The following is a 26,708-nucleotide window of genomic DNA, read 5'->3' on the forward strand; positions in this document are numbered from 1 at the left end:
GAGCAGCCAGAGATGAAGCAAGCGAATAACAGTCCGGGAGAAGATGGACTAGATAGCTGCAATATTAACCGCACTAAACTGGATCATGGTTTTGTTACACGGTTCCTGGATTCTATTCATACTATTTTCACGTAAGTTATTAATATGTTTTCCTTTTGGTCATGATATAGAAATAGAAAACTGAGACAGACAACTAAAGCAACAGGTTGAGAGCTTAGAGAACCTTGAGCCCGGCTTTATTTTTAGATTGGTCACGGGTCCTCACGACGGTTTTTACTATAATCCATTTACATTTACACCTGACAAAACGTTTTATAATTTACTAATTTTATTAACTTTTTTTTTTTAATGACTGTCTGTTGGGCACTTTTTATTGTAAAATAAGTGTTATATTCAAAACTAAAAGCAAAAAACTTAAATAATAAAATAGCCTAAATGACTCAACATAATTCTTTATTATATTGATTACTGATAATTATAGAATGGCTGTATGTATACATACATACATACATACATACATACATACACGTATGATTTTATATAAGTAAATAAAAGTATACACATTTAAAAGACTTCACAGCTCAAGATTGTACCAGCCCAGATAGTGTGATGAACATTTGAAACTTTTTAACATCCCAAAGTTGTTGTTGTTGTGGGAGAGAAGAATTGTGGGAAGTGCTGCTGGAATGTGTGTCAGGGAGTGCAGCTGCATTGTATCAGTTCTTGAAGGGTGGATGCAACTGAGACAACACAATATATTATGATGGTTGTTTTATGAGCAAGTTAGTGGCCAACTTTGTGAACTGATGTGAACTAAAACTACACTTTTAAAATCCCTCTCAGTAGACAGTGTAGGCTATGTGTGAATTTGCATAAACATTGTAGAGAAAAGTTGTTTTGAGCTGTTGAACTGTTGAATACTACTTGCAATAATATGTAATACATATACACCTCACTATAATGGTTTAGTTAGCATCAGCAGCTCATTAACATACAATCAAGTAAAGTTTCCTGCTACTAACGGCTTGGTTTAAATCTCTGTAACCTAATTGGGTGTTCATGGAAGACTGAGTCAGTGAGTTTATCTTATTGGTGGGAACTCAGCATCCCCCTCCTGCACTGAGTCTTAGTGGGTGGGGGTTCACCATAATGCCAAACAATGAGTCAAACAGGCAAAAGGGAGGACAAAAGGAGGACCCTATCTACCCTGAACTGAGTATTAATGAATGTAATCAAGAATTCTCGCCTACATTTCCCTCAGCAACATGATCATTCTAAAGTACAGTTGGAAAATGCTCAGGAAGTTGCTCTGTTTCCTCTAAGGCAACAATGAATGAGTGTAGATCTCATCCAGACATCTGTGATGACTCGCAGTTGTATATTTTTATGCGGTGTGCTCCACCCTTTGTCGAGAATTAGGGTGTCTCTCTGTTTGTGGGAGAGACCTCTGCTCTACTTGCACTAAATTTGATCTTTCATAAGAGTTTTCTCCGAATATTTAGGTTCCACCCCAAACAGTCAGAGCTACAGACTGTGACGTCTCTACAAAAAACTACAGCCCCCACCTCTATGCGCCCCCTGCATTGCATGGAATTTAACTTTCTTTACTCACACTTCTCTTTCTCTCTCTCTCTCTCTCTCTCTCTCTCTCTGTGTTTTTCACACCAGCAGATCCTCCTCTCGGGCACTTCTCCGATTTTGTCCAGCTTTCTGTTCCATAATCTCCCACACACGGCTGGACAAATACACTCTTTCATGCTTAGACACACACACACACACACACACACACACACACACACACACACACACACACACACACACACACACACACACACACACACACACACACACACACACACACACACACACACACACACACACACACACACACACACACACACACACACACACACACACACACACTCAAATGCTGACTGACTGGATCCAGATGTTTTTAGGGTTGTTTTCAGGTCATCTCACCTTGTAATCTTCTAGCTGAGTGACTAAGCATTTTCGAAAAGAGACAGTGAGCAAAATCAGGTTTTTTTGATGCTCTGGTTAGTTAGGCCTAGTCTAAAAAAGGGCTTTGGGTAATGAACACATGCCTGTCTCTGACACTATGAAACATACCATTATACTCAAACACCATAATACTAATCATGAACAGGTCAGTAGTCATTACAGTTGCCGCTGAAAGCTCACTGTATCTTGGAATTTGCATTACTCTCTTTGCTCATGGGTGTGTTTGCTGATCCACTAAATTCCACAAAAAGGAAAGGATGCAGTTTTATCTTTCATTTTTTTATGCATTAAAGGCACCAAAAACACAGTTTGTTGTTGATAAATGTGAAAGATTATCCTAGTACAAAATTAACCTACAACAAAAGTAGCTTCTTTTAAACACCCACTTAATATGGTGATTTTATCATCTCATTTTTGACTGTATGCAACAATGAAAATGAAAAAGTGTCAATTTTGTTAGAATTATTTTCAATCTAAAACTTTTTTGTAACAATTAGCTAATTTGAATATACAAAACATACACATTTATTATAATTGCGACACCAATTGAATACAATTACTGTACACTACTAATTAATTAATATTTAGTTTCTCAATGTTTTACCCAAATTGTAGTGTTGACTTTATTTTCATCAAGCTCAACCTTCAGTACTGTTACCCCCAAGTTATTACAAATCAAATATAATATTTATCAGTAACTATAAACCGATCATTTGCATAGTTCTGGCATAGTTTTTGTCTTTATTAAAAATCACACAAAACAGGGTTCTGCATTGCATTTAGATGTATCAAAAATGTTGTATACGTTGTTTGTTTGAAAATGTTTGTATACGTTTTTTTCTTAATTCTAACTGCTTTTCTTCTAACTGTTGCAACAGTTCTATTTGCAAAACAAATATGCTGACATTATAAGTGGTTTCAGAAATAAACCTGCCATTATACACTGAGGATCTTTTTAAGTCATTCTGAACAATACAAACTCACACATGCACCTTGTTATTATGACATGCACGGTTTTCTGTGAAATGTGCAGACTGGTTCTGACTTTCATTAACTAGCTTTGACAACTAGTGTCCATACTCCAAACCAGGGCAAAAATCTAGGCAAAGGGTGTTTAGTGTATAGCTTTAAATGTAATTGTGTTGCTGTCATTCAATAATAATGTTTTTTTTCCTCACTATAAACCTCTTTCTCTCTCTTTTTGGCACAGTGCAAAGGTGTAATGGTGTACAGGTGATTGTGAAAGATGAGAAGAAGTTTGCCATGCTGTTCTCCTCCATTGTTCTTCCGTGTCATTACACCACTCACTCCACTCAACCCGCAGTGGTACAGTGGTGGTACAAGTCTTACTGTACAGACCGCACTCGGGATTCCTTCACCTTTCCTGAGTCCCTGGGGGTCCGCGTATCTGATCTGGGAGCTACGTCTCATCTGGACTGCTCTGACAAGGGTCGCACGGTCCGCATCGTGGCCTCAGGACAGGGAGCTTCCATGACCTTAGCAGAACACTACAAAGGAAGAGATATCTCCATCATTAACAGTAATGTATTTGTTGTCTTATAACTTCACTTTTTTGATGGAAGTTGTTTAGCTTGATTAGAGGTTAAGTTCTGTCAAATATATTCTGGCAGAATATTGTCATGAATATGATCATAACCATATACACCTTTATAGTTTTTACAGATCAATAAGTGGCGCATTAAAATGACAGCATTAGTCAGTTGGAAAGTGAAATTTCAAACTTAATGACTCACAAAGGGGACTTTCATGGTCATTTATTAACTAGACAATTCAACAGGTTAGTGTTAAACACAAAATGGTAAAATGGTCAACAGGTTGGCAACCTTAATAGTCAATTAAATAACATGATTAAAGGGATTTATGAAGCAACGCTGTCATAATTACATAAACAAATCTAAGTTACACTTAAAAATGTATACATTTCATTGCATTAGAAAAAATGCTTGATAGTTAAGTTTGAACACTGCTGTTCGAAAGTTTGGGCTGGGTACAAATGTTGTTGAAAGAATTATCTTATACTCACCAAGGCTCCATTTATTTTAATACAAATAAGTAAAAGTAGTAATATTGTGAAATATTATTACAATTTAAACAATTTATTTTAATATATTTTAAAATGTCTTTACTGTCATATGATCCTTCAGAAGTGATTCTAATATTCTATATAAGGTATTATCAAGGTTGAAAACAGTTTGTGGTAGTGTAGTTGATGTGATAAACTACACATGGGGTTACTCTTCTTGGGCACCGGTGTGAACTTACTTAATACATCTGAACTTAATACATCTACAAACATGGCCTTGGGATCAGTTGGTTAAAAGTAATTGCAAAATTACATCAGTTCTGAGAAAAAGTCAAGCATAATTTGTTTTCAGATGCCACTTATTTAATATTTCTTTTTAATGCAATGACTTCATAAAATGATACTTGTGGCTTAATGGTTCAAATACTTCTTGGGGCCACTGTGTAATAAAATCATCGTTATATTATTATTACATTTTGAGCCTCCTCTATACGCTCAAGTCTGCAGTTTTGTATGTAAACCCTCTCTCTCCCTAGGAAGCCCAGCCGATTGTGCTGTGTTTTCCTGTTCCTTAAATAGGGCTGTTTTTTTTTTCTAGGTTGCACAATGGTCAGGGGGATGGACCTCATAAAGGCCTCACAAAACACCCCCACGGCTTTCCTTATCAAACGCAAACACCCTCTCGTCTGACTTTAGACTTTAAAGCTCTCCCTCCTCCAGTCACCTCTCCAACAAAGACTATGATTGTTCTGACAAAATATAACAGATAGATAATGTGTGTGAATGATGTGTTGTTCTCACTGAATAAAAAGTGCTAAAAGTGACTGATGTAATTCAGATCAAACAAACTGCGCAACTGACAATGTTACGATGTAAACCAAAACCGAAAAATATTAAAACTAAATACATTTTTGAACTTTGGTTTAATAACATGAGTATAATATTTTCTGGCCTTTTCAGAAGCAGATCTGCACATTGGACAGCTGCAGTGGGGCGACAGCGGTGTGTATTTCTGTAAGGTGACCATTTCTGATGATCTGGAAGGGAAAAATGAAGACCAGGTGGAGCTACTGGTGCAGGGTGAGTCTCATGAGTACTTTAGCTAGATTCTCTTGAAGTTGTGAGGAAACGTTCTTCCAGTAATGTTGTTTTTATACTTTATTTCTAATATGACTTTTTAGAACTAAGACAAACAGTAACGGTCAACACAGGGTATTTACATGGAAATGTTTTCAAAATCACATTTAAGAAAAAATAAAACCTGTTTCCATAATCGGTTAGTACTAGCACTATATTAAAGAGATTCTTGAGTACAGGGAAGTCAACAGGTTATCATGTAAACATATATACATATACACGCTTATAGACACACATACGTACACACACATTCATACTCTTCCAGTAATGTTAATAAAACATTTGTTCAAAGTCATCTGCATGGTCTTTCATAATGTTCTCAGAGATTTAGCTCTAAAACATTTATATGTTCGCCTAACGCTTTTTTAGAAAAAAATTAAGAGAATTAAATTGAGAAATTAAGAGTTTCTTATGCCATGTTTGTAGTTTTTCATGTTGATTAATTCCATAATTGTTCCCAGGTGTGTCTTGTTAGCTTGTTATTCGATGTTTGCTGTTACATGTAGATGTTTTGCGTTCTTCTGTTCCTCGTGTTTCCTCGCTTGTTGTGTTCCTTAGTTCTTAGTCTCAGTTTATGTTTTGTTTGTTTGTTCAGAATTCTGTAAACCCTGCACATAGATCTGCTCGATCTGTTTTGTTCCCGCTAGCATTACAATAACGTTCCCATTATGTTTGCAAAATGATAACATGAAATGTTCCCTTAACGTTCACATAACCAAGAAAAAAGTTCAGAAATAAAGTTTTTGGGAACTTAATGGAAACATATTTTGTTAGATGGGTATAACATGGTTTTCAAAAAGTCTGAACTGTTAAAAATGCTTGAAATAGTGTCAGTGAATGCTGGTCACACTTTAGATTAGGGTCCAATTCTAACTATTAACTACTTATTAACTAAGACTTTTGCCTCAATAAACTCCTAATTACTGCTTATTAATAGTTAGTAAGGTAGTTAGTTGTTAAGTTCATAAATAGCCAATATCCTAGTAATATCCATGTTAAGCAACTAGTTAATAGTGAAAATTGTACCCTAAATTAAATGGTTAACGCTGTGCTTTAGGGACTCCCAATATATGTGATTTATTTATAGAATTCTCAATGAAAAAGTGGCATGCTCTCTAAGACCTTGCTTTCCAAAAGTGTTTACTTTTGTGTGTGGATGCTTGGTTGTTGTATCTAAATAATTGGTAATGCCAATCCCTCACTGAATTCCTGAGTGCACTTACAAGCGCTACCATGGCAACAACTGAACGGTGCATGCTTCTCAACATGGCTCAGATCCTTAATAAGAGAAGCTATTGTTCATTTGTGCCCTGGCAGATCAGGACAACCTCACATATTTTACACGTCCTGGACAGGATCACTGCGGAGAGAAACAATTTGTTTGGTGCTGTGGGACGGACCCCAACAGAATAAGTTATTTGTGTTTCAGCTGGACAAAGCAAAGTCAGACGCCTCATGCCAGACAAAGAGTAAATAACTGGCCGTTATCCACTTCTTAAGCCGTTTCCATGGGAACGAAGGGGGTTTCAGGGGCCAGAGGACGCCAGGGCCTCCAGAACAGTCCTGTGCGGTGAGGAGAAAAATAACATGAGAGGGTTAGAGCTTACACAGGAGGATCAACGAGAGTGTTATGTAGGCGCTAAGAAGTGGAGGAAGTCTCTCCTGCCCTCTGAGTAATCAAGATTTAACTGGTTTATAAAATGGAGAGTATAATGTTTGACTTTGAACCAGACACTCCCAATTTCATATTTTACTTACTGTTTAGCTCTTGGTTCTTAGTGATGCATGCTAAGAAAAGCAACACTTCTTAGAATTAGGAATTGCACTGTAATTACCAGTAATTTATTACAATACCGTATTCAGAGATTTACTGTGCTATCAATACAGGTGAAATGAATCAGTAGTTTTACTGTGAAATCAAAATGTAAAACAAAACTCTGCTGTTTACAATAATAACTCACTTTTTACCACAGAAGTGTGTTAGCCTACCTAAGCAAATGCCCTAATTTTTTATACAACAAATTACTGTGAAAAAAAATTGGTTAATCTAAACCGTTGAGATTCATTTGACATTCTGGGGCCAAATTTACCAAACAGGGCGCAATCCCATAAAAGTGTTGATGGGAGTGGAAAGTTCTGCACGTGATCTACTGACGACGTGCAAATTAGTGTCTGGTTTAAGACATGCTTTTTTGGGGGCGTTAAATAATGGTGCAAATACCAGTAAATTGACTAGTGCAAACGCATTATTTAACGCCCCAAAAAAGCATGTCTTAAACCAGACCCTAATTTGCACTGCTCTTGGTAGATTGCGTTGCGTGATTCATTTAAATAGTCTCCTCCCATACATTTTGTGTCTGAAAGGGAAACTCCTACAAATACATATGCAATAAGGTCAGCCTCAAAAATAACTGTGTCAACACCTTTTCAGTGCTAATGTTTCACTGCATGTCTTAAGTAAATCCTGACAGAAGTTTTTGGTGCTGGCGCAAGCTGTTAGTAAATCTGGCCCTTGGAGTTAAGTATTCCCTTGGACCAAACTCGCTTTTAATTCATTTTCTCCCAGTCGACATAAAAGTGTTACAGAACACAATTGGTTGTAGGGTGTTGCAGTGTTTTTTTTGTCCATACTAATTCATTGGGGATCAATGTTGTTTTGGGCCCCATGGACTTCCATTTTATGGACCAAAATAAAATATCCTGTTTTGTGTTCCACAGAACAAAAAGTCATACAGATTTGAAACAATAACAGAATTTTCATTTTTGGGTGAACTATCCCTTTAAGTCTGATAATAACTTGCAATCTATACTACACAGAGCTTGTCTGTCTCTCTCTTCATGTTTTTACGTCTCTTCACGAGGTCCCCTTTACTCTCAAGTTACACTTGGTTTAATGACTGTAACGGAGGAGTAGAGGAGATGGAGGTGGATATTATTTTTCCTCTTCCTGTCTGCCAGCTAAGCACTTCCTGTCACTCAGGGATAAATCTGCTCTGACAGTGGGCAGATTTGATTACAACACCCTCTCATTCAGTTTAAAGACTTGCAGCTTTTTGTTAAGACTTGTAAAATACATCTGTGTTCACGAAATGTAAAGTCGTGATGAAATAGCGACAGATCTTTTCTTCCGTATTGTGACGTACATCCAAGTCAAATGGATTATTGGGGAAAAAAATTGGGGGACTTGATTCTATCCTTCGGTTGTTGATTGGATGGAGGCGGATCTGAATGCAAGCTTGTGGTCGAGTGTAAGATAGGGTTTTAAGCGGACTAAAATGATTGGAGACGATAGGTCACCAGAGAGAAGATGGAGATTTGTAAGTTAGGACATTTTGATAAAAAAAAAAAAAAAAAAAAATCACAAGGTCAAAATAAAAAATAAATGAAACATGCATTTAGAAAATAGATAACATGAATTTTCATTTCATGCTAACTTTAACAGAAAAGATCCGGTCTCCTGCACACTTGTTTCATTATGAATTGCATTCAGACATAACATTTCAGGTTTTACGCTAAACATTGAGGTCAGTTTAGATGGTGAGAATGCTCTTTACTGTTGGCAGTGTGCCAGCCATTGACAAAGTATTCTCAGTGTAAAATCAGTGACAGTACATGTAAGGCCACCCCTTCATTTCGCTCTCAGGGAAGATCTTTGTTGAAGGTAATTGGACAGTGTTCTGGGACACCTTTTAATTCCATACAATGCCAACACTGTCTCCATGGTGATGACGTACCCTTGCCCCCTTTCAAGATGGTTAATGAGGCTGTGCGATTAATTAGTCTCCCATATTCCTCCACTCCCCCTTCAGTCTCCCCCACTGAAGCCCCCCTCTACCTCATCTCTTTCCCACTCTCTCCATTCGTGCACATTAGTGAACCTGATCTGTGCTCAGGCCAAATATAAATACTGAACGAAAGTACACATCTACATTAGCATAAGCCCTGGGAACCAGAAACATGTCGACATATCATTACAGCCAGTAACCACTACAGAAACACAGCACTGGCCTCAAGTTGGTTACTCATCCACATAGGATGTTGACCTTTCACCTTTTCCTTGGCAAACCTTTTCCTGCAAACAAACACACACATACACACCTATGCACATACACTACCAATCAAATGTTTGGACACGGCTATGCATTCTTTATTAGTAGTTTTTTAATATTACAGACTAATAGTAGTCATCAAAGGTATAAAGTAACAAAATTGGATGTATAGGGATTTTGCAGTGACCAAAATTGGTATCCAATTAATATAAATTCAGTGAAACTTTTGACTGGTACATATACATGCAGACTTATACTTTTGTATTCTTGAATATAATATCAGACATTGTACTTGATTTAGACTAAAAGGCCAATCATGTTTAAAACCACAGATCAAAGTTATCAAATCAGCTTTCAACTTACACTTTTGATTAATCCACAGCCACTAACAGTGTAACTTTTTCCATAATAACACACACACAAGCCTTTACCCACGACTCTAAACTTTGAACTTTCACCTGCTGCTGTTCATATCTGATCTTTTCCCTTCTCCAGGTAGGACAGGTGTGCTGGATGACATCTTGCCTGAGTTTGATTTGGAGATTATGCCAGGTACGCCTGCCATACCTCTTTCTCCCCCTTTCCTTTTCAGTGGGTGCTCTCACACCAGTCCTTTTCAGTTAATCTGCTTTATCCTCTGCTACAATCAACAAACTCCATAATGCCTGATCTGTTCCCTCTGAAAACAACAAATGATAATTCAAAATTTCCGGACACAATCAGTCTAGCATGACATTACTGTACATTATACGTATATGCATGACGTAATGCATTATATTACTGCATACCTTTAAGTAACTTAATCACATGATTGTTATTTTTCCGATTCATGAACAAATGACTCTTATGAGCCATTCCTTTTAATGGACCATTCAAAAAGACTCATGAACTCTGTTGAAAGGGGTTACCGTTTGAATCAGTCTGATGGATACGCCACAGATCAGAAACATCAAGTTTCACTTTAGTAATAAATGTGTAAGCAAAATAGATATTATAACTTAAATATCGAATCTAATTGAGAATTTTTGTATTGATACCCAGCTCTGGTATTATGGTGTTAATTCATAAACAACCAAAAATGTTACTTTGCTCTTTTTTTTTATTTAATGTCTTGATCCCCCCCGTAAGTGCTCAGAGACATAAATATGAACATTCTTGAGAACCTAAAGTATCTGTGTTGAGAAAAAGGTCTGTAATGTATGCCATTGGAATTTTAACACCACACCCAGAGGAAATTCATCATTAGTCCTAGACAGTCCAGATAAGAGTTTCTGCATCATTCACACTCTCCCTTGTGGTTGGTCATGATCAGAGACTTCACATCCTGTGGGCAAAAATGATTTTAGGACAGCACTTCCTTCAGGATCTGCTTGTGTCACGGAAACCAAGTTTCCTGATGAGTCTTTCTTGTCTCCCTTATAGAGTGGGTGTTTGTGGGAGCTGTCGTCCTTGGTAGCGTTCTCTTCCTGTTGTTGGTTGGGATCTGCTGGTGCCAGTGTTGCCCTCACTCCTGCTGTTGTTATGTTCGCTGTTGCTGCTGTCCTGATACATGTTGCTGTCCAAAACACTGTGAGTACGCAAACACACACATGCATACTACACGCATTGTTCGTATTCACAACCTGAAAAAAAAAAAAAACATTCACTTTTGCCTTCTCAGTATATGAAGCAGGGAAGATGGCAAAGAGTGGCCAACCTCCTCAGATTGCTATGTATCAACCTTACTACGTTCCTGGTGTTCCTGTGGTCCCTCCAGCCGCTCCATCCATCATTGAACCCAAGTTGTCTATAGTGCCTTCTTCAGTACAAAACAATATAGCTGGACGTAAGTGAAAATGCAACAGCATGTGTAAAGTCTTTGCTTCTTCTTTAAACACATCTCTCCAATGCCTGTCTAGTGAAAATGCATCTGCATTTGATTGAACAACTTTTGTCTGCATCATCTAACTCAAATCAAATTCAACTAACATCCTCTTCAGCTGGTACTGTATCTTTCGTCTTCATGTTAAAAAACAGGCTACGGTATTTCAAATTGGAAGGAATTGTGGTTGGATGTGATGAGAGTGTTTGCTGTATTTGAGTATGAGTGAACATGAGCTAACAACAGTAGACAAACTTGGAAGTAGAATCTTAAGTTTAGAAGATGCTGACAGTGGAACAAGCTAGCTGGCATTGCGAAGGAAGTAGTTGTTTTGTCTATGGGATTGGTGAATGGTTTCACACTGTGTGTGTGTAGTATCAACAAGTAAAACATTTTCCCCTGAGTGGCAAACACTGAAGGGGAATTGGTTCAGTAAAAGTCTATGGTTCTTCTCATGTGTGGATGGCATTTTAAACTTGGTCGCAAATGGTTTACAGTTTAGAAGTTGAATTTAAAGGTTTTTACTATCATATTAATTTATTGTTATCGGTTTAACATTTAATTTTATGGATAGGAAAACATTTTTATTCACAGTTTATTTCTCAATTTAAATAATTTATTTATCAAATGGATCAGTTTGATGAACTTCCTCTGAAATCCAATAATTGCATAAATACAGTACGCATACGCAATATTCTAAAATTGTTTGCTTGCTTCTGTAAAGGCTTAACTAAGTATCATGTGAGTGTTACGTGCGTGTTTTAACCTTAAATTATGCGCAGTATGTGTGATAATATGGACACAGTAGCAACACACAGGTCATGTGTGTGTCCACAGAGCGCAGTGGCTATCGAATCCAGGCCAGTCAGTGTCAGGATGCTATGAAGGTTGTGTACTACGTAGAAAGGGACCTGGCGCATTTCCGCCCTTCCGAGGGGGCCTGTCATCCATGTAAGCCTGTATGCAGTCAGCATCTTTCTGTGTTTGTGTGTGAAAAAGGAAGGCTGAATTTTAATTTTAAAGTTGAGTCAGTGAAAAACTATGTAACTGTGGTCAACTGACACACCTTATGACATATTCATGTCATCATCACTGTCCTTTTAAAGGTCGTATGTGTAGTTTATGCAACATTAGCGGCACTAAATCGAAGTGCAAAAATAATGATCGTTTCCAATCTAAACTCACCCATGGACCTGCCTTTTACATTCATGGGATAGTTCACCCAAAAAATGGAAAATCTGAAAAAAATAATTTATAAACCTGTACGATTTTTATCTTCTGTGGAACACAAGAGAAGATATCTTAAAAGATGTCACACTAAAATGAAAAAAATTAATAAAATCAAAACTCTTTTTTGTGTGTTCCATAGAAGAAAGAAAGTCATACGATTTGAACGGCATGAGAATTAGTAAATAATGGCGTATTTTTCGTTTTTAGATGAACCATCCCTTTAAAATAAATCTGTGATTGTGCATGCTTCTTGATCAAAATTCATAATATTCTAACCAAGTACATAATTTCTGCCGTATAAAGATCTTCTGCCACAGGCTATAGACAATGGCAGTAGATTTGTGTTGTTTATGTGAGTGTTATCGTAAAAGAAAAGCAGAACATAATGATGTCATTGTGTCAACAGCTGGCAGCCTATCAGAACTGAGCTCTCTGCATGATGGTGACGTAGACTTCAGACAGACCTATCGGCAGGTCCAGAGGAAGGCTCTACCACCCATCAGTGACCACATTGATGAGGCGCGTCTCCGAACAGCATCGATTGGCCATGGGCTCCGTCCCTCACATTATCAGAGCAATCACTCACTGGATGAGCATGACAACAGGTACAATTTGTGAGTGTGTATGTGTGTGTGTGTGTGACCTAATAATTTAGCACAGGGATTTTCAAACTGGAGACACAAGAGGGTGTTAGGTGGTCTGTGGACACATTAAATTGATCAAAAGTTACAGTAAAGACATTTTCAGTGTTACAAAAGATTTCTATTTCAAATAAAAAAATTTTTTTTACTTTCCATTCATCAAAGAATCCTGATTTTTTTTTTTTATTGCGGATTCCACAAAAATATTAAGCAGCACAACCTTTTTCAACACTGATAATAATAAGAAATGTTTCTTGAGCTCCAAATCAGCCTATTAGAATGATTTCTAAAGGATCATGTGACACTGAAGACTGGAGCAATGATGCTGAAAATTCAGCTTTACCATCGCAGGAATAAATTACATTTTAAAAATGAAAATATTTTAAATTGTTACAATATTACTATTTTTACTGTATTTTTAATCCAATAAATTCAGCGTTGATGAGGGTAAAATACTTCTTTCAAAAACATTTGAAAAATCGTAGCAACCTCAAACTTTTGATTTTTTAAGGCCCCGAAATACTTTGAGTGAAATCGAACGTGACGTCATTTTGAACAAAATCATGGCAAAAATAAGTTTGTTTTGGGAGTTCGAAACAGCTTGCCAGAAAAGTTTGCTTCGGCTGGTAAACACTATTGGTCCATGGCGATTACGTAATAGGTAGGTGTGCGCTGAGCCTCCGCCTTCTTTGACGTGGTAATCTTCTCCGGGTTCATTTCTTCTGTTCAGTCTGTCGAAGTCAGACGTCCCCTCATTTTCAATACTGTTAATAATCTGCTTACTTACTAAGCAATTGACTAGTTGCACGTAGCCGCCATTTTGGAATTCGGATCAGCGAGTGTACGCGTAGACACTTCCGGTTTCGCATTACGCCCGGTGCGGGGAACCGGAGAAAGCCGACTTCTCTGTTGTAACGTGACGAAATGGTACATAACGGCACACAACGATGAAGTGCTGAGGCTGTCACCCTCTGAAAGGCAAGTTGCCTCTCTTGAATCCTAAAAACACTTATTGTAAAAAAAATATCTCTGTGATAATGGAACTCGGTCGCTGTTGTCTCTTGCTCTTGCTGTCAGATCACCGGAAGTACTGATTGCACACTCATGTTCGAACGTCAACGGCCACCGTGCACAGAGCGAATACATAGTATAAAGTGGTATATAAAGTGAACTAACTTGACTGGAGTGCCAAATTGCAGAGCTTGTGCAAACTTATCTGCCATCATTATGATCAGACGCTTGCTTAAAGCAACACTAAGTAGGATTTTTTACCTTCAAATAATGTTTCCAAAATCGTTTCAGTGGTTCATCAAGTCGTGACAGGGTGAAAGGCACATATGCCACCGCTTTGCGGTCCTTTATCTGGTATATCCACGCTATGTTAGATTGCCAGATCGGGTCACGTTTCTGTAGTTCTAATGAGACATAAGAAAAATACAAATTTGACTTGCTTTACGGCAGTGGTTCTCAATTCCAGTCCTCGGGACCCGCTGCTCTGCACATTTTGTATGTCTCCCTTATTTAACACACCTGAACCAGATCATCAGCTCATTAGGAGAGACTCCATGAACTGAACTGAGTGTGTCAGATAAGAGAGACATACAAAATGTGCAGAGCAAGGGGTCCCGAGGTCTGGAATTGAGAACCACTGCTTTACGGCAAGCGTTACAATAGATTCCAAAGCCGGTGCTGGATAAACAGCGAGCGTGAGCGTGCGCGTGCGACAGTAGGATGCGGTAGGCTAAATTATTTACGACAGCGGTAATGGACAATTCCGCTTTCAACCTGTAGGGCGACCGCAGAGGAAAAGTTCCTTGGTGTTGCTTTAACAGCTGTTTTCTCCTCGCTGTCATCTCTGTCGTTTACAATTCTCTCAGAATTGTTCCCTTATTTTACCCCTAAGAAAAGTACGAAAAATAACTTTTCCGTGAGTATATCGGGTCTTTACTGTATATGTGTGCACTAATAATATCATGATTGTTTGTGCAGGTGGAACTGTCGCTCTGAGCACTTGCCGCGCAAAGCCTTTGACGGCAGGGGGCGCACGGGGTCACTAGATGAGCTGGAAGAGTTTGCCATTTCGTATGGCCCACACGGTCGACGAAGAGGTGATTTTCGTGGACCTCAGCGAGACTTTGAAATGGCTCCAAGGTCGCGAGACCATCCTACGTCATACAGAGATGGGCCACGATATTCTCGTGAGGATGACGATAACAACTGGCGTCGCCGAGGCTCGCCACCTTCCCCACCAAAAAGACGTGACGCAGGCGGCAGTGAGCGCTATGTTGCTCGTCAGAGGTCGTATGACGATACCTACCTGAACACTCTACTGGAGCGCAAGGCTAGGGGCCACGGAGAGCGGGGTGGGAGGGCTGATGAGGACAGCGACACTCCCTCAAAAGGCAGTTCCAAGAAGAGCAGTGACTGTTACCAAAGCAGATCACCTAGCAACCGCCCCGAGGAGGATGAACCTCTACCACCGTATTCTGAGAGGGAGGTGGAGAGGTTTAGAACTGAAGAGCTTATAGGGAGAGAACGGTACAGGACTGCTGATCCTGGCATGCGCCCTTTTTCATACACACGCCCGGCTAAAGGACTGTCCCATACGCTACAGGAGCGCAGGGAGGACAGGGACAAACCCAGGAAACTGGTGAGTTACTTATAACGGTCTGCCCTGGTTTCTGTACATTAAAGGGTGGAATAAACTTTCTCCAAGCCTAAAAAGAAGAGATGTTTGAGATTCCATTAATATGAAATGTAAAGTTCTATCCTTGAAAACAAGCTGTATATTGTCAAAAAAACATCTCAGCTCACCAGCCATGAATGATTCATTCAAATACATAATCTGAAAATTCGAAGAGTCCCAACATCAGTTTCAGAAAATCATGCAACATCTCTCAATCCAATTCCCTGCAATAAAAGGGCAAAAATTACATTTACATATAAGACTAGTTCTTACAGTGTAAAATTTTAGGGAGCTACTAGACTGACGGGTAAAATTATGATGTTTATTTTGTAGCTACCTGTTTTGATATTTGAAACAGAATTTCCTATTTCAGACTTACAGTTTTGAATTACTGTTAAAAAGAAAAAGGAGTAATGGCTGCTGAAAATTCAGCGTTGCCACCTCAGGAATAAATTACATTTTAAACTATATTAAAATAGAAAACAGTTATTTTTAATTGCAATAATATTTCACAATATTACAGCTTACACTGTTTTTTTTTTTTAATCAAATAAATGTAGCCTTGGTGAGCCTAAGAGACTTCTTTCAAAAACATTAAAAAATCTTACCAAACCAAACTTTTGAACAGTAGTGTATATAATAAAAGAATTTAGAAAAAAATATATATATTTCTTGCAATTGTGACTAGGCTATATTTAAAAATCATGACTTTATATCTCACAATGTGACTATTTCTTATTTTATCTCACAATTACTCTGAAGAAACATACTTCCATAGATTAGACGTCTACTGCAGCCAATTTTTTTTTTATTTTATTTTTTTATGACATTTATTTTTCAAAGAGTGTCTCAGAGAGATCTGAATATGAAATGATTTTAATTGTACAGTATGTTATGTTGTGTATGCTGAAATGTAAATAATATTCTTTACAAGAATGTATGCAAGTCTGCTTTGAATCATCAAAAAGTTTGATTTCTAAGGGCAGGGTTTATGTGTTTGTTCTGTTTGCCTGCATGTGCCATAAATGGCGTCACTAACTCTAATGGGCTGTAAGTACTGCATTACACTGGCACACTAACAACGCATCTGCAAACGCGCCATGCTAATGGGTGTCTAATGTGTGGCTCTTGGTGTTTTTTAACAGACCACTCATCTAAGCAGAGACTCTCTAATTGTGTGACGTCCTCAGACTGAGCTGACATCATACTAATAACATCACCATCAAGCTGAAGAGAAATGCCCCAGACACTAAGCATCAATCAGTCAGCAAGACACATTTTATGCAGGATCACACAGACATGAAGAGATTAAGAACTTTTGCTGGTCACGGGCATGAACGTAGTGTGTGTGTGTGTGTGTGTGTGTGTGTGTGTGTGTGTGTGTGTGTGTGTGTCTGTTTTTCTACATTGCTTAATTATGACCTACTTTCTTCATTAGTCCTCGAGACTGCCGCTGCACTAAAGTTATGTTAAAAAGGACTTTAAAATGGTTCAGATGATATTCAAGTGTTCTAAACATTCCTTTGTATTTTGTATATCTTCAGTACTGTAATGGGACACTGTCTCTGACATTTCAATATGCCGTTTTTTTGCACTGTACTATACATTTGTGTCAGTGTTCATCAGTTGGCTGACTCTCAAGGGAAGCATGTATGTTTGTGCTTTTTATAATGTGCCATTTATTTGTATTCCATGGTTTTAAAATAATTTTGATATGAGGGTCAAAATCGAAAGCATTAAAAAATAAGTGTAATACAGCTTTAAATTTTGTTTCTCCCCTCCCCCCATCCCATACATTTGAATGTTTCCTGTTTATTTTTTATATTTTTCTGAGCAAAAGAAAATTACTCATACATTTTTACCATGATTTTACAGAGGACACCAAATGTTATTCAGAGTAAACAATAGTTTATATACCAAAAAATATTACATTTTTATTCAAACAAAAATAATTTGATGACAAATTAAAATACTTATTTTAGGATCACAGTGCAGCCCCAAATACTAATTTATATATATATATATACATACATATATATATATATATATATATATATATATATATATATATATTTACACTGCCACTATCCTTCAAACCACTAGGTTTTTGTAAGGAAGTAAAAATCATTTAAAATATAATAAAATTTATATTGTTTTGTATATTTTAAAAAGTTCAGGTCAGAATAAGTATATTGTTTAATTTTTACATAAATATATCTGTTACGCTGAATTATCTCGGTTTGTTACTCTTAATGACATTTTGCCAAAAAGGAAGAGAATATTGTCATTGTCCCTGTAAATGTTGTTAGAAAAGGTCTGCATCATTAAATTAATTTTAATAATATTCATCACGACTAAATGATGTCAGAAGCCACTGTTGAAAAACAATAAGCATTTTATTCTACTGTTCTGATGCTCCCTTCTTCCATGCTTAGCTTGTGACTTTGTTTCTGACTTGCTTAGCTCCAAAAATGACTCCTTGCAGCTATATTTATGAATACTTTCTGTAATAACATTACCAGGATGGTATTTTGGGTGGAGAATCCCCTAAATGGCCTCTCTTGAACTTTCAGAAATAACTCTCTCCAGAAATATTAGTAAGCTATTATTCTGACAGTTGCAATCCTCAATACCTTTCTCATTTTCTTACTAAAATTGCTGCCCAAACTACTTTTTGGCTTTTTACAGCTCTCTCTGATAATAGGCATCTAAAATAAATCAATAACAGAAATTAAACAATACAAAAATACCATTTAATAATAATTAAATTGAACACATATTTGTCAGTGCCTAATATTCCTCATTCATCTGTGATATAAATAAGATGCTAAAATCATCTATACAGTGATATTGTCATTCAGTGTAATGGATGACACTGTGGTGTAAGAGAGAATTTGCAATACACCGAATGAAAATGTTTTTTTTTTTTCTCTCTCTTTTTTTCCGGTATTTCACTGAATGACAAGTGGTTTAGGTTAACACAATGAAAAGGTGAAATTATCAAATATTTAAGAGCAATAAACTCACTTTTCAGCAGTGCCAAAGGATCTTCAGGGTGTCTTTTGATGATGTCACAGCCTGTTGACTATAAAAAATTTAATTATTATTTCAGAATGGCTTCTTGATCCTTTTACACTGCTCTAACAAACAGCATATTTGGGACAAAATTTATTTTGTCCCAACACTTATTTGAAAATGCTTAGAAAACAAATGTATGGTATTCAACGTTTAATTAAAGACGTAGTGGTAAAATCAAAGTGCGGACCATTACATTAAATTACATTTTTACACTTTGGAACATTAGTTCACCTGTATTTTGACATTTAATTTTTGCAAAAGTTATTTAAAACATGAAAGTAGACACTTTATTTGAATTTAATATGTTTTTTATGTATAAATTTTTATTTGATGAGGACACCAAAATAGTGGAGTCTTGTTTTTTACCTATGAACACTATTATGATAACCTTTCTTGAGAAAATATCCCTGTACCTTTTCATCTATATCAGGGCATGGACACTTACCTCTTTGCTCTTGGTTCAACATACATAGGAAAACAAATAAGACATTTTCCTCACTAATACAAAATCAAGGCCAAGCAGGAAACTAGTCAGGACACAGTAAAGGAAAGGATGCATCTTTACAGGATGAGATTACAATACCAGGAAACAATCTGACACGACCACTCACAGGTGTTTAGTGGTCAAACTTTATGCTCACATCTCAGTATCTTTTCCAACACTCATACATTGTGCTATAGTTGATAGTTAAAAGTTATATTTATTAATTATTATTAACGATTAATAATTTTTAAAAATTCACAGCCAATAAGATGTTTAGGCAGTTTATAGTTACCAAAAACGTCGCAAATCGCCATATTAATAATAAATGTGTGGCATTTTACAGTAGTTGAATGAACACAACTTATTCAGATCTTACAGCTGGAATTAGTTTACCTTTAATCACCTAGTCAAAGGCAAAGCTGGTCTGGTGGTTTTTGATGGTCTCCACATTAGACAGGCTTTTCTGTTGGCTGGTTTCACAGGAATAAGGGTACTTTTCAGCTGGTTCGTCACTACAAAAATAAAACATTGGGAAAACAGTCTTATCTTCCATCAAGTTACGCCCCCTGGTGGTTAAATGTGAAAAATTATACTAACAAATATTTATTTCATTCTACCGAATAAAGTAAACGATGAAACAGACATTTCATTTTGAGCGATGTCGATGACACACATATTAAGAATAATATCAATGTGAAAAACAAGAATTTGATTTTGTAATCAACAATAATCACTAATGAATCACCATTAATAGAATAAAATGGCCTAACTTGGTTTTTCTCGGTGTTTATCATAGACAGTAGGTGTTTATGCACCTGTTGATGGGTGGAGTTTGTGACGTCATCATGGAATGGGGGAGGGTGATCGAACTACCAAAGAGCAAAGGTGTTTACTTTACATTACTCGAGAGAATATAGGTAAATAAGAACATTTCTGGATGTACTCGTGATGGCGATTGTCTTTGTATTATCTGTATTTGATTGAGTCGCAAATATAATATGTACGTGGCTGTGTTCTGGAAAAATACAGTAAAGGAAAAAACTTCCGTGTAACCGAGAAACATGAAAGAAACACTGAACCTCAAGGTGCTTGCGCTCGTGCTCTGCGTATTTCCAACAGGTAAGTTGCCATTCACAATAACTGACAGTCGTTAAATTGGAATATTAGGGGATGTTTACTATCACGGTTATACTGCTTTTCAAATATTTTCTGTAAATTCTTTAAGTTCAGTGGCGAGGTTAATGATCAGCAAGTGCAAACATGAGAGGCCGATAAACCCGATCACGTGATTTACAAGCTTAATGCCAGCTAATATTTTTTTATTGAACATTAATTATTTTTATATATGAAAATAGTGCTTTTTTCAGCCCTGGAGCAGTCACAGAAATTAATGCTAATCTTTCAAAATTATATAGTATACGATTCCTTTTTGTTATGCTCAGCTCTAAACTATTTCTTTGGTTAAAAATCGTTCTTTGTGAGTAAAATAATAATGACTGGGAAAATAATGGAAAATCGTTGGCCAAAAGTTGTGGGAACCCTGATGCAAGCAGTGTTGATCTCTCTCCCTCTTCTCCCAGAGTTGTTGTCTATCCAGGTTAATGTTCCTGAGACACAGAGATCCACAATGCTGTTTGCTTCTGTCACTCTGCGCTGTGACTATTCCACCTCTGCAAACACACAAGATGTCCTGGTCACATGGCGATACAAGTCCTTCTGTTTGGATCCAGTGCTGGAATACTACTCAGCTGGTGAGGGTGAACTGAATATAGAAGGCTCGAGTGCTGCAAAACTGTTGTGTGCAAAGCTTTTATTGTCCGAATAGTTGAGAGTGACGTGGTGATTGATGTGATCTGTTTCTTCAGCATATCAAGCAGCTCTGGGTCTGAAGCAAGACCCAGCCAATGATTGTCAAGACCGTCAGCGCACTGTTCGCATAGTGATTCAGAAAAGAGGCATGAGCGAAGCTACTCTGGGGCCAGAGTATCGACAGCGCAAGATCTCCATAAGCAACAGTGAGTCTTGACCTACTGGATCTTAAAACTCTGAACAAGATGTTTTAACCCTGTAAAGCCTGATAAATAATAGTAAGAAAACTCCCAGCAAGCAATAGTCGTAATTTCATCGTCTAGGTTAACTATAACCTGAAATAGTCCGGCTATGAGTAACCTACTTCTAGCCAAAATAACCTTGAATTTGGTTACATGTCATTTTTGCCAAAATAACTTGCGAGATGTATGATATACCATCATGTAAGAAAAAGTAAACAGTGTTTACAAGTTATTTAGTTTCATTTCTTCATTCATTTAATTTCTTTGTTATCTAATTGATGACTAGTCTATTCTTGGGCTATGGTTTAGACGTCGATTTAAATTTTGTTTTAGCCTAGATGTCTGGGCTGTGTTTGGACGGCTATTAGACGTCTTTTAAACGCAAAATTGCTTGCTGGGCTCTTTAAAAAAATGGAACAGTTTATTGAACTTTTAGATAAATTAAAAAATAAGTTTGCATATTTAATGCTCACCCTGTGGACTGTGTGGACCTAACGGCCCAGTATAGTGACGGGGACAATATACTGTTAAAAAGCACCGTCCTTCGGGTGAGACGTTAAACCGAGGTCCGGCATTGTGGTCACAAAAAATACCAGGATGTCTTTCGAAAGAGTAGGGGTTTAACCCTGGCATCCTGGCCAAATTTGCCCAATTGCCTCTGTCCATCATGGCCTCCTAATCATCCCTATACTCATTGGCTTCATAACTCTGTCTCCTCTCCACCAATAAGCTGGTGGGTGGTGGGCGTTCTGCCGCATTATGGCTGCCGTCGCATCATCCAGGAGTATATTCATTATAATCAATTAATTTATACAATGTTTCATTATACAATACACTATAATTCATTATAATCATATGTTTTCTAATTCTTCTTGTTGTATGTGTGTTTAACAGATGCAGACCTGGTTATCAATGAGGTCATGTGGTGGGACAACGGCATGTATTTCTGCTCCATCGATGCAGCGGGTGATGTTGTGGGAGACTCCGACAAGGAAATCAGACTCATTGTGTATCGTAAGTATTAACACACCGAAGACTTGCTTTTAACCAAAAAACGTTTATAGATACTGTTGAGGTCACATGCCCTCTTCCTCCCAGACTGGCTGACTGTGCTGCTTATCATCCTTGGGGCGTTGCTCCTGATCATGCTGCTTTGTATCTGCTGCTGCCAGTGCTGTCCTCAGAACTGCTGCTGCTATGTCCGTTGTCCCTGCTGTCCTCGTACTTGCTGCTGCCCAGAAGAAGGTATTCACCCGCATTGAAGTGTCTTTGTCTGTCCATCTATCACACTAGGCAATATTACACATATTCACAGTGTTCTAATTCTACTGGTTATCAGTTTCTTAATATAAATGTCTACTGATGACTGACTCCACATAATAATTGATTAGTTTGTCGATTTTATATATATGTACATATACAGTGTATACTCACACATACATTTTAAACAACCGGTAGACTATGATAATAAGTAAAATATTTCTTTTTAGCGATGATGCGCCACAAAATGATGCGTGACGCTCAAAAAGCAATGGTACCATGGCTCCATGGCCAGCCCATCTATGCCCCCATTGCCTCAAATGCATCTTCTCAGGCGAACCCTTTACTTTATTCAGGTCAGTTTTACTTTCTTATTAATAACTGCTATCTTATCTTACTGATACAGGGTTCCCACGGGTCCCTGAAATCCTTGAAAGTTTGTGAATCTGAAAAAAAAAATGTTTTCAAGGCCCTGGAAAGTTTTTTAAAATAAACATACATAGATACAGGTCCATGGCCTATGCATACTAGCTTGCTTGATTTATGTTAGTTATGCGCATTTACGTGGTACGTTAAGTGTTTCCTGCATGAGGTACTTTGTGTTGTATGTTGCCATGACGTTCACACGCGCAAGAAACTACAATGGTACCTCAACGTTTGTGGTTGGACACAACAAATGTGTCCCCACATTAAGTCCTTGAATTTGAGGGTATTTGACCTGGAAAAAAGTCCTTGAAAGGTCCTTGAATTTGAAGTTAACCAAGGTGTGGGAACCCTGCTAATATCTGCTAATAATATTGTAGCTGCATCAAAGAACAGTAATAGAGTGACGCTAATAATATGTTCTCTACAGGGTCTTTTTCTGACTCTTCATCTAAACACAAACTTCAAATGGCCCCGATGGTTAATTATGCCCCTCAACCTGTCCCACCATTCGTACCTCAGCATGGATACCAGGCCAATGGCAGCATTAATGGAAGTGTACGTGGCAATAACCAGGTGTTAGATTTTCTGGAGACCCAAGTAAGAGGGATGGATATGGCCGTCCCGATGCTCCAACCTCAACATCACTACACAGGAGTCCCGCACCAAAACCTTCAACATCAATATGCAGCCCCACAACCCCAATATGTAATGCCACCACCTCAACCCACACAACAAGCTGTGTCTTTTTCAGCCAGGCCGCCCAGCATGCTCTCAGCCCTAGATGAGATGGGTGTCCAAGGTGTAGAGCGCAGGGTCATCCAGCTGCCTCCCATTGTGGGCCGAGCAAAACAAAGCTCTCGGCGGCCCAATGATGGTGGAAGACCCCGGCAATCTAGTCAATCCAGCAGTATCTCTAACCGCAATGGTCATCATCGTGATAATTCCTGGAGGGAGTCAGCATCTTCACGGAGAGGGATCCCACGCAACAACAGCGATGAGTCGGACTTGGATGATAGGCGTGGAGGTCAAGGTTCAGCAGGACGCAGGGGAGGTACAGATAGGTCTAATCCACGCGTTCGCAGTAAAGCGGAGCTGCTGGAGGAGTTGGAGCGTGCGACAAACCCTAGAGACAGGAGCTATTCGCCTTCACCGCGTAGGGGCTCCTGGAGTTCAGACGAGGACGACAGTTATAGAAAGGGAAAGCGATCTCAAGGGAGATTGACTGAGAGACCGCCAGCTTACTCTTCCATTGACATTGTGTCTAGCCGCAGCAGGAGGAGCGACCACCTCTCGGTAAGAATGTAGATTTATGATTTGTTTATCACTAAGAGGCTGTGATTATATTCTGTTCTCCCAAATAAAAGGACATACTTAAAGGGATAGTTCACTTAAAAAGGAAAATTCTGTCATCATTTACTCACCCTCATGTTATTCCAAACCTGTATGACTTTCTTTGTTCTGCTAACACAAAAGAAGGTATTTTTTGACTAACTAACTGTCTTAGTTTGTTTGACCTTCATTGTACGAAAGAACACTTTTCTTCAAAATGTCATCCTTTGTGTTCCTCAGAAGAAAGAATGTCATACAGGTGAATGAAATGAGTGTAAATTATGACAGAAGTTTAATTTATGGGTGAACTCTAAACTATAAAACTATCCATTGGGTTTGCTGACATGAAGAGGACATGTGATTTGAACAAAAATATAACAACATATTTAGTATTTCTAAGTCACTTTCTATAAAAAGTGTCTTCTAAATGAATAAAAGTGAATATAAATAATTGTTATTGTTTTTTTCATCATAATCTCTCTCTTACAGGAAAAGAGCTCTCGCAGTGGCACGAGCGTTGTGATCTGAGTCCTCGTCCTTCGTTTCCAACCTGATCCTGTCATTACCCACTATCTACAAATGAATGTCTACTGGACTACTGTCATTGGGACTAATTTTGCACTTTAGAACAAGAATTAAAGGAAGGGTAGGCAATTTTCCGAGCGGCTAGCAACAGCAAGCTAGCTCTGAGTAAAACGTCACGGGTTTCCACCTCTTCCAAATTACAGTAGTTATAGCATGAACGCATCATAAGCTCGTTGTTTTGGTTCAGGAGGAACTGTAAAAGCTGGCTGCTGTTTTGGTTGCGGTGCTCTGTGACTGACGTCTGTCTAACCCCTGATTTCCACCAACTGCGGAACGGCTGCGGATCCGCTCCGGAACGGCGGTGGAGTCAATAGGTTTCCATTAAAGTCAATGTGTGTATTTTCACTGACTGCGGAACGGCTGCGTTCCGACTCCGTCCCAGCTCCGGCGATCCGCAGCCCTCCGGAGCAGATACGCAGAGCTTCTATTTTTGCCGGATGCTGCAGCCGTTCCGCAGCAATTCAGCACAGGGCAGATTGTGCGGTACAGGTTATATTGCGCGATCATACGTGAATCTTGTGGGTCCTCGTGACTTCAGCTGTCAGTCATGGCCGCAGCCGTTCCGCATCAAATCCGGACCTGGTGAGTATTGACGGACGGCGGAGCCGACACGCAGCGGAGCCGATCCGCAGCCGTTCCGCAGTTGGTGGAAATCCGGGGTAACTCTGTATAGCATGAAACACACTGATGATGTGATGTCTGTGCAAGCAGGGTGCGTGGAGGTATGGAAATAGATACGTTGACAGGCAACAGTTAGGACATTGTATCATTACATTCGGACCGAATACAATGATTGGGCGAACATTTTATGTTCCTACATCTTCCACAGAAGATATATACATAGAAATATATTTAGACCACTTAACTTAGTGATTGCTATCAGGATGTGAAGAGACTTTCAACCAGCATAACAGCATAACAAAAAAATTCTGGAACAAATTGCCTACCCTGCCTTTAACCAGTGATCATAGACGGCCTGCAATAGACCCAGAAAGACACTGTACATCATGTTCTTTTTTTTAACTTACACATTTTATGTATTTTAAATTGATTTTAGATGTTATGTGATCACTTGAAAACATTTTCATACTTTTTATAACTTTTTACTGTTTTCACTGTACATTGTTTAGTTATTAACCACAGCAAGGCTTTTGGTATTTGATCAGTACAATTTACAGATGAGACTCTGGCACTTCAGTGAAGGTTGTACATAAAAGTTCCTCTTTGTTTCATTTAGGTTTTCTGTTTACTTTTAGTTTGTCTTTGTCTGGAGTAGTTTTAATATTGGTTCAGTTGCTTTGTTCCCTTTCATGGTGCAGTTATCCAAATGCAATCCTTGGGAAGATTTCTGTTTTATATTTGAGTATGTATGAGTAGGCTACATATGTATTCTTATTAGTTGCATTTAAAAGAAGAGCAGTAGCATTCTTTAACACATACTTAAAAGAACTTTACCTATGGTTTCCATATAAAAAACTTCTTTGGATTGTCTTGCTAAGAATTGACGTAGACACTGTTGGTAAACTGCAAACAATAAAGTTACTTTTGTATGTTTTAAACTAGAGATTTTTTATCTTTTGAATACTTTCCAACATGCCATTTATGCAAAAATATGCACTTTTCACTGTCAATTAAATTGTTTGGTAATAATATCAAAATGCGTAATTATATTACTGCGGAGAATACGCGGTTTGTTTTTTTTCTTTTTTTTTGATTGACCATACAACTTAACTTATACGTTTGAATGTTGTGCTACCTCAGTTGATCATGTTTGAATCAATTCCGAGCGACGTCCTCGATTAAGTATCTTTTTATTCTGCTTTAT

The 26,708-nt window shown here is 38.0% G+C and overlaps 1 protein-coding gene across 9 annotated transcripts; it reads left to right on the forward strand.

Annotated features, from left to right (window-relative positions):
* Positions 1-26,439, forward strand: LOC308692801 (immunoglobulin-like domain-containing receptor 1). Of its 9 annotated transcripts, XM_081369188.1 has the most exons (11): positions 1-131; positions 3,233-3,562; positions 5,027-5,146; positions 9,748-9,804; positions 10,675-10,821; positions 10,913-11,077; positions 11,951-12,064; positions 12,750-12,948; positions 14,974-15,634; positions 20,813-20,983; positions 21,098-21,233. In XM_081369188.1, exons 1-11 carry the CDS (start codon positions 86-88, stop codon positions 21,119-21,121), a joined length of 2,034 nt encoding a protein of 677 aa, XP_081225314.1. In that variant the 5' UTR covers positions 1-85; the 3' UTR covers positions 21,122-21,233. The 9 variants fall into 9 exon arrangements, with proteins under 9 accessions (XP_081225314.1, XP_081225315.1, XP_081225317.1 ...); XM_081369189.1 differs by lacking the exons at positions 20,813-20,983; positions 21,098-21,233 and adding an exon at positions 16,816-17,431; XM_081369191.1 differs by lacking the exons at positions 11,951-12,064; positions 20,813-20,983; positions 21,098-21,233 and adding an exon at positions 16,816-17,432.
* Positions 26,440-26,708: the final 269 nt, after the last annotated feature.

The sequence above is a fragment of the Scardinius erythrophthalmus genome (assembly GCF_964197995.2).
Source record: "Scardinius erythrophthalmus genome assembly, chromosome: 6".
Lineage (NCBI taxonomy): Eukaryota > Metazoa > Chordata > Actinopteri > Cypriniformes > Leuciscidae > Scardinius > Scardinius erythrophthalmus.

What these genes read in the sequence shown, in the direction of transcription:
- LOC308692801 (XM_081369188.1), top strand. Translation starts at nt 86, where the DNA reads ATGGTTTTGTTACACGGTTCCTGGATTCTATTCATACTATTTTCAC. An exon ending in TGATTTGGAGATTATGCCAG is followed by an intron (nt 9,805 to 10,674) that starts GTACGCCTGCCA and finishes TCTCCCTTATAG; the next exon opens with AGTGGGTGTTTGTGGGAGCT. An exon ending in ATGTTGCTGTCCAAAACACT is followed by an intron (nt 10,822 to 10,912) that starts GTGAGTACGCAA and finishes TTGCCTTCTCAG; the next exon opens with TATATGAAGCAGGGAAGATG.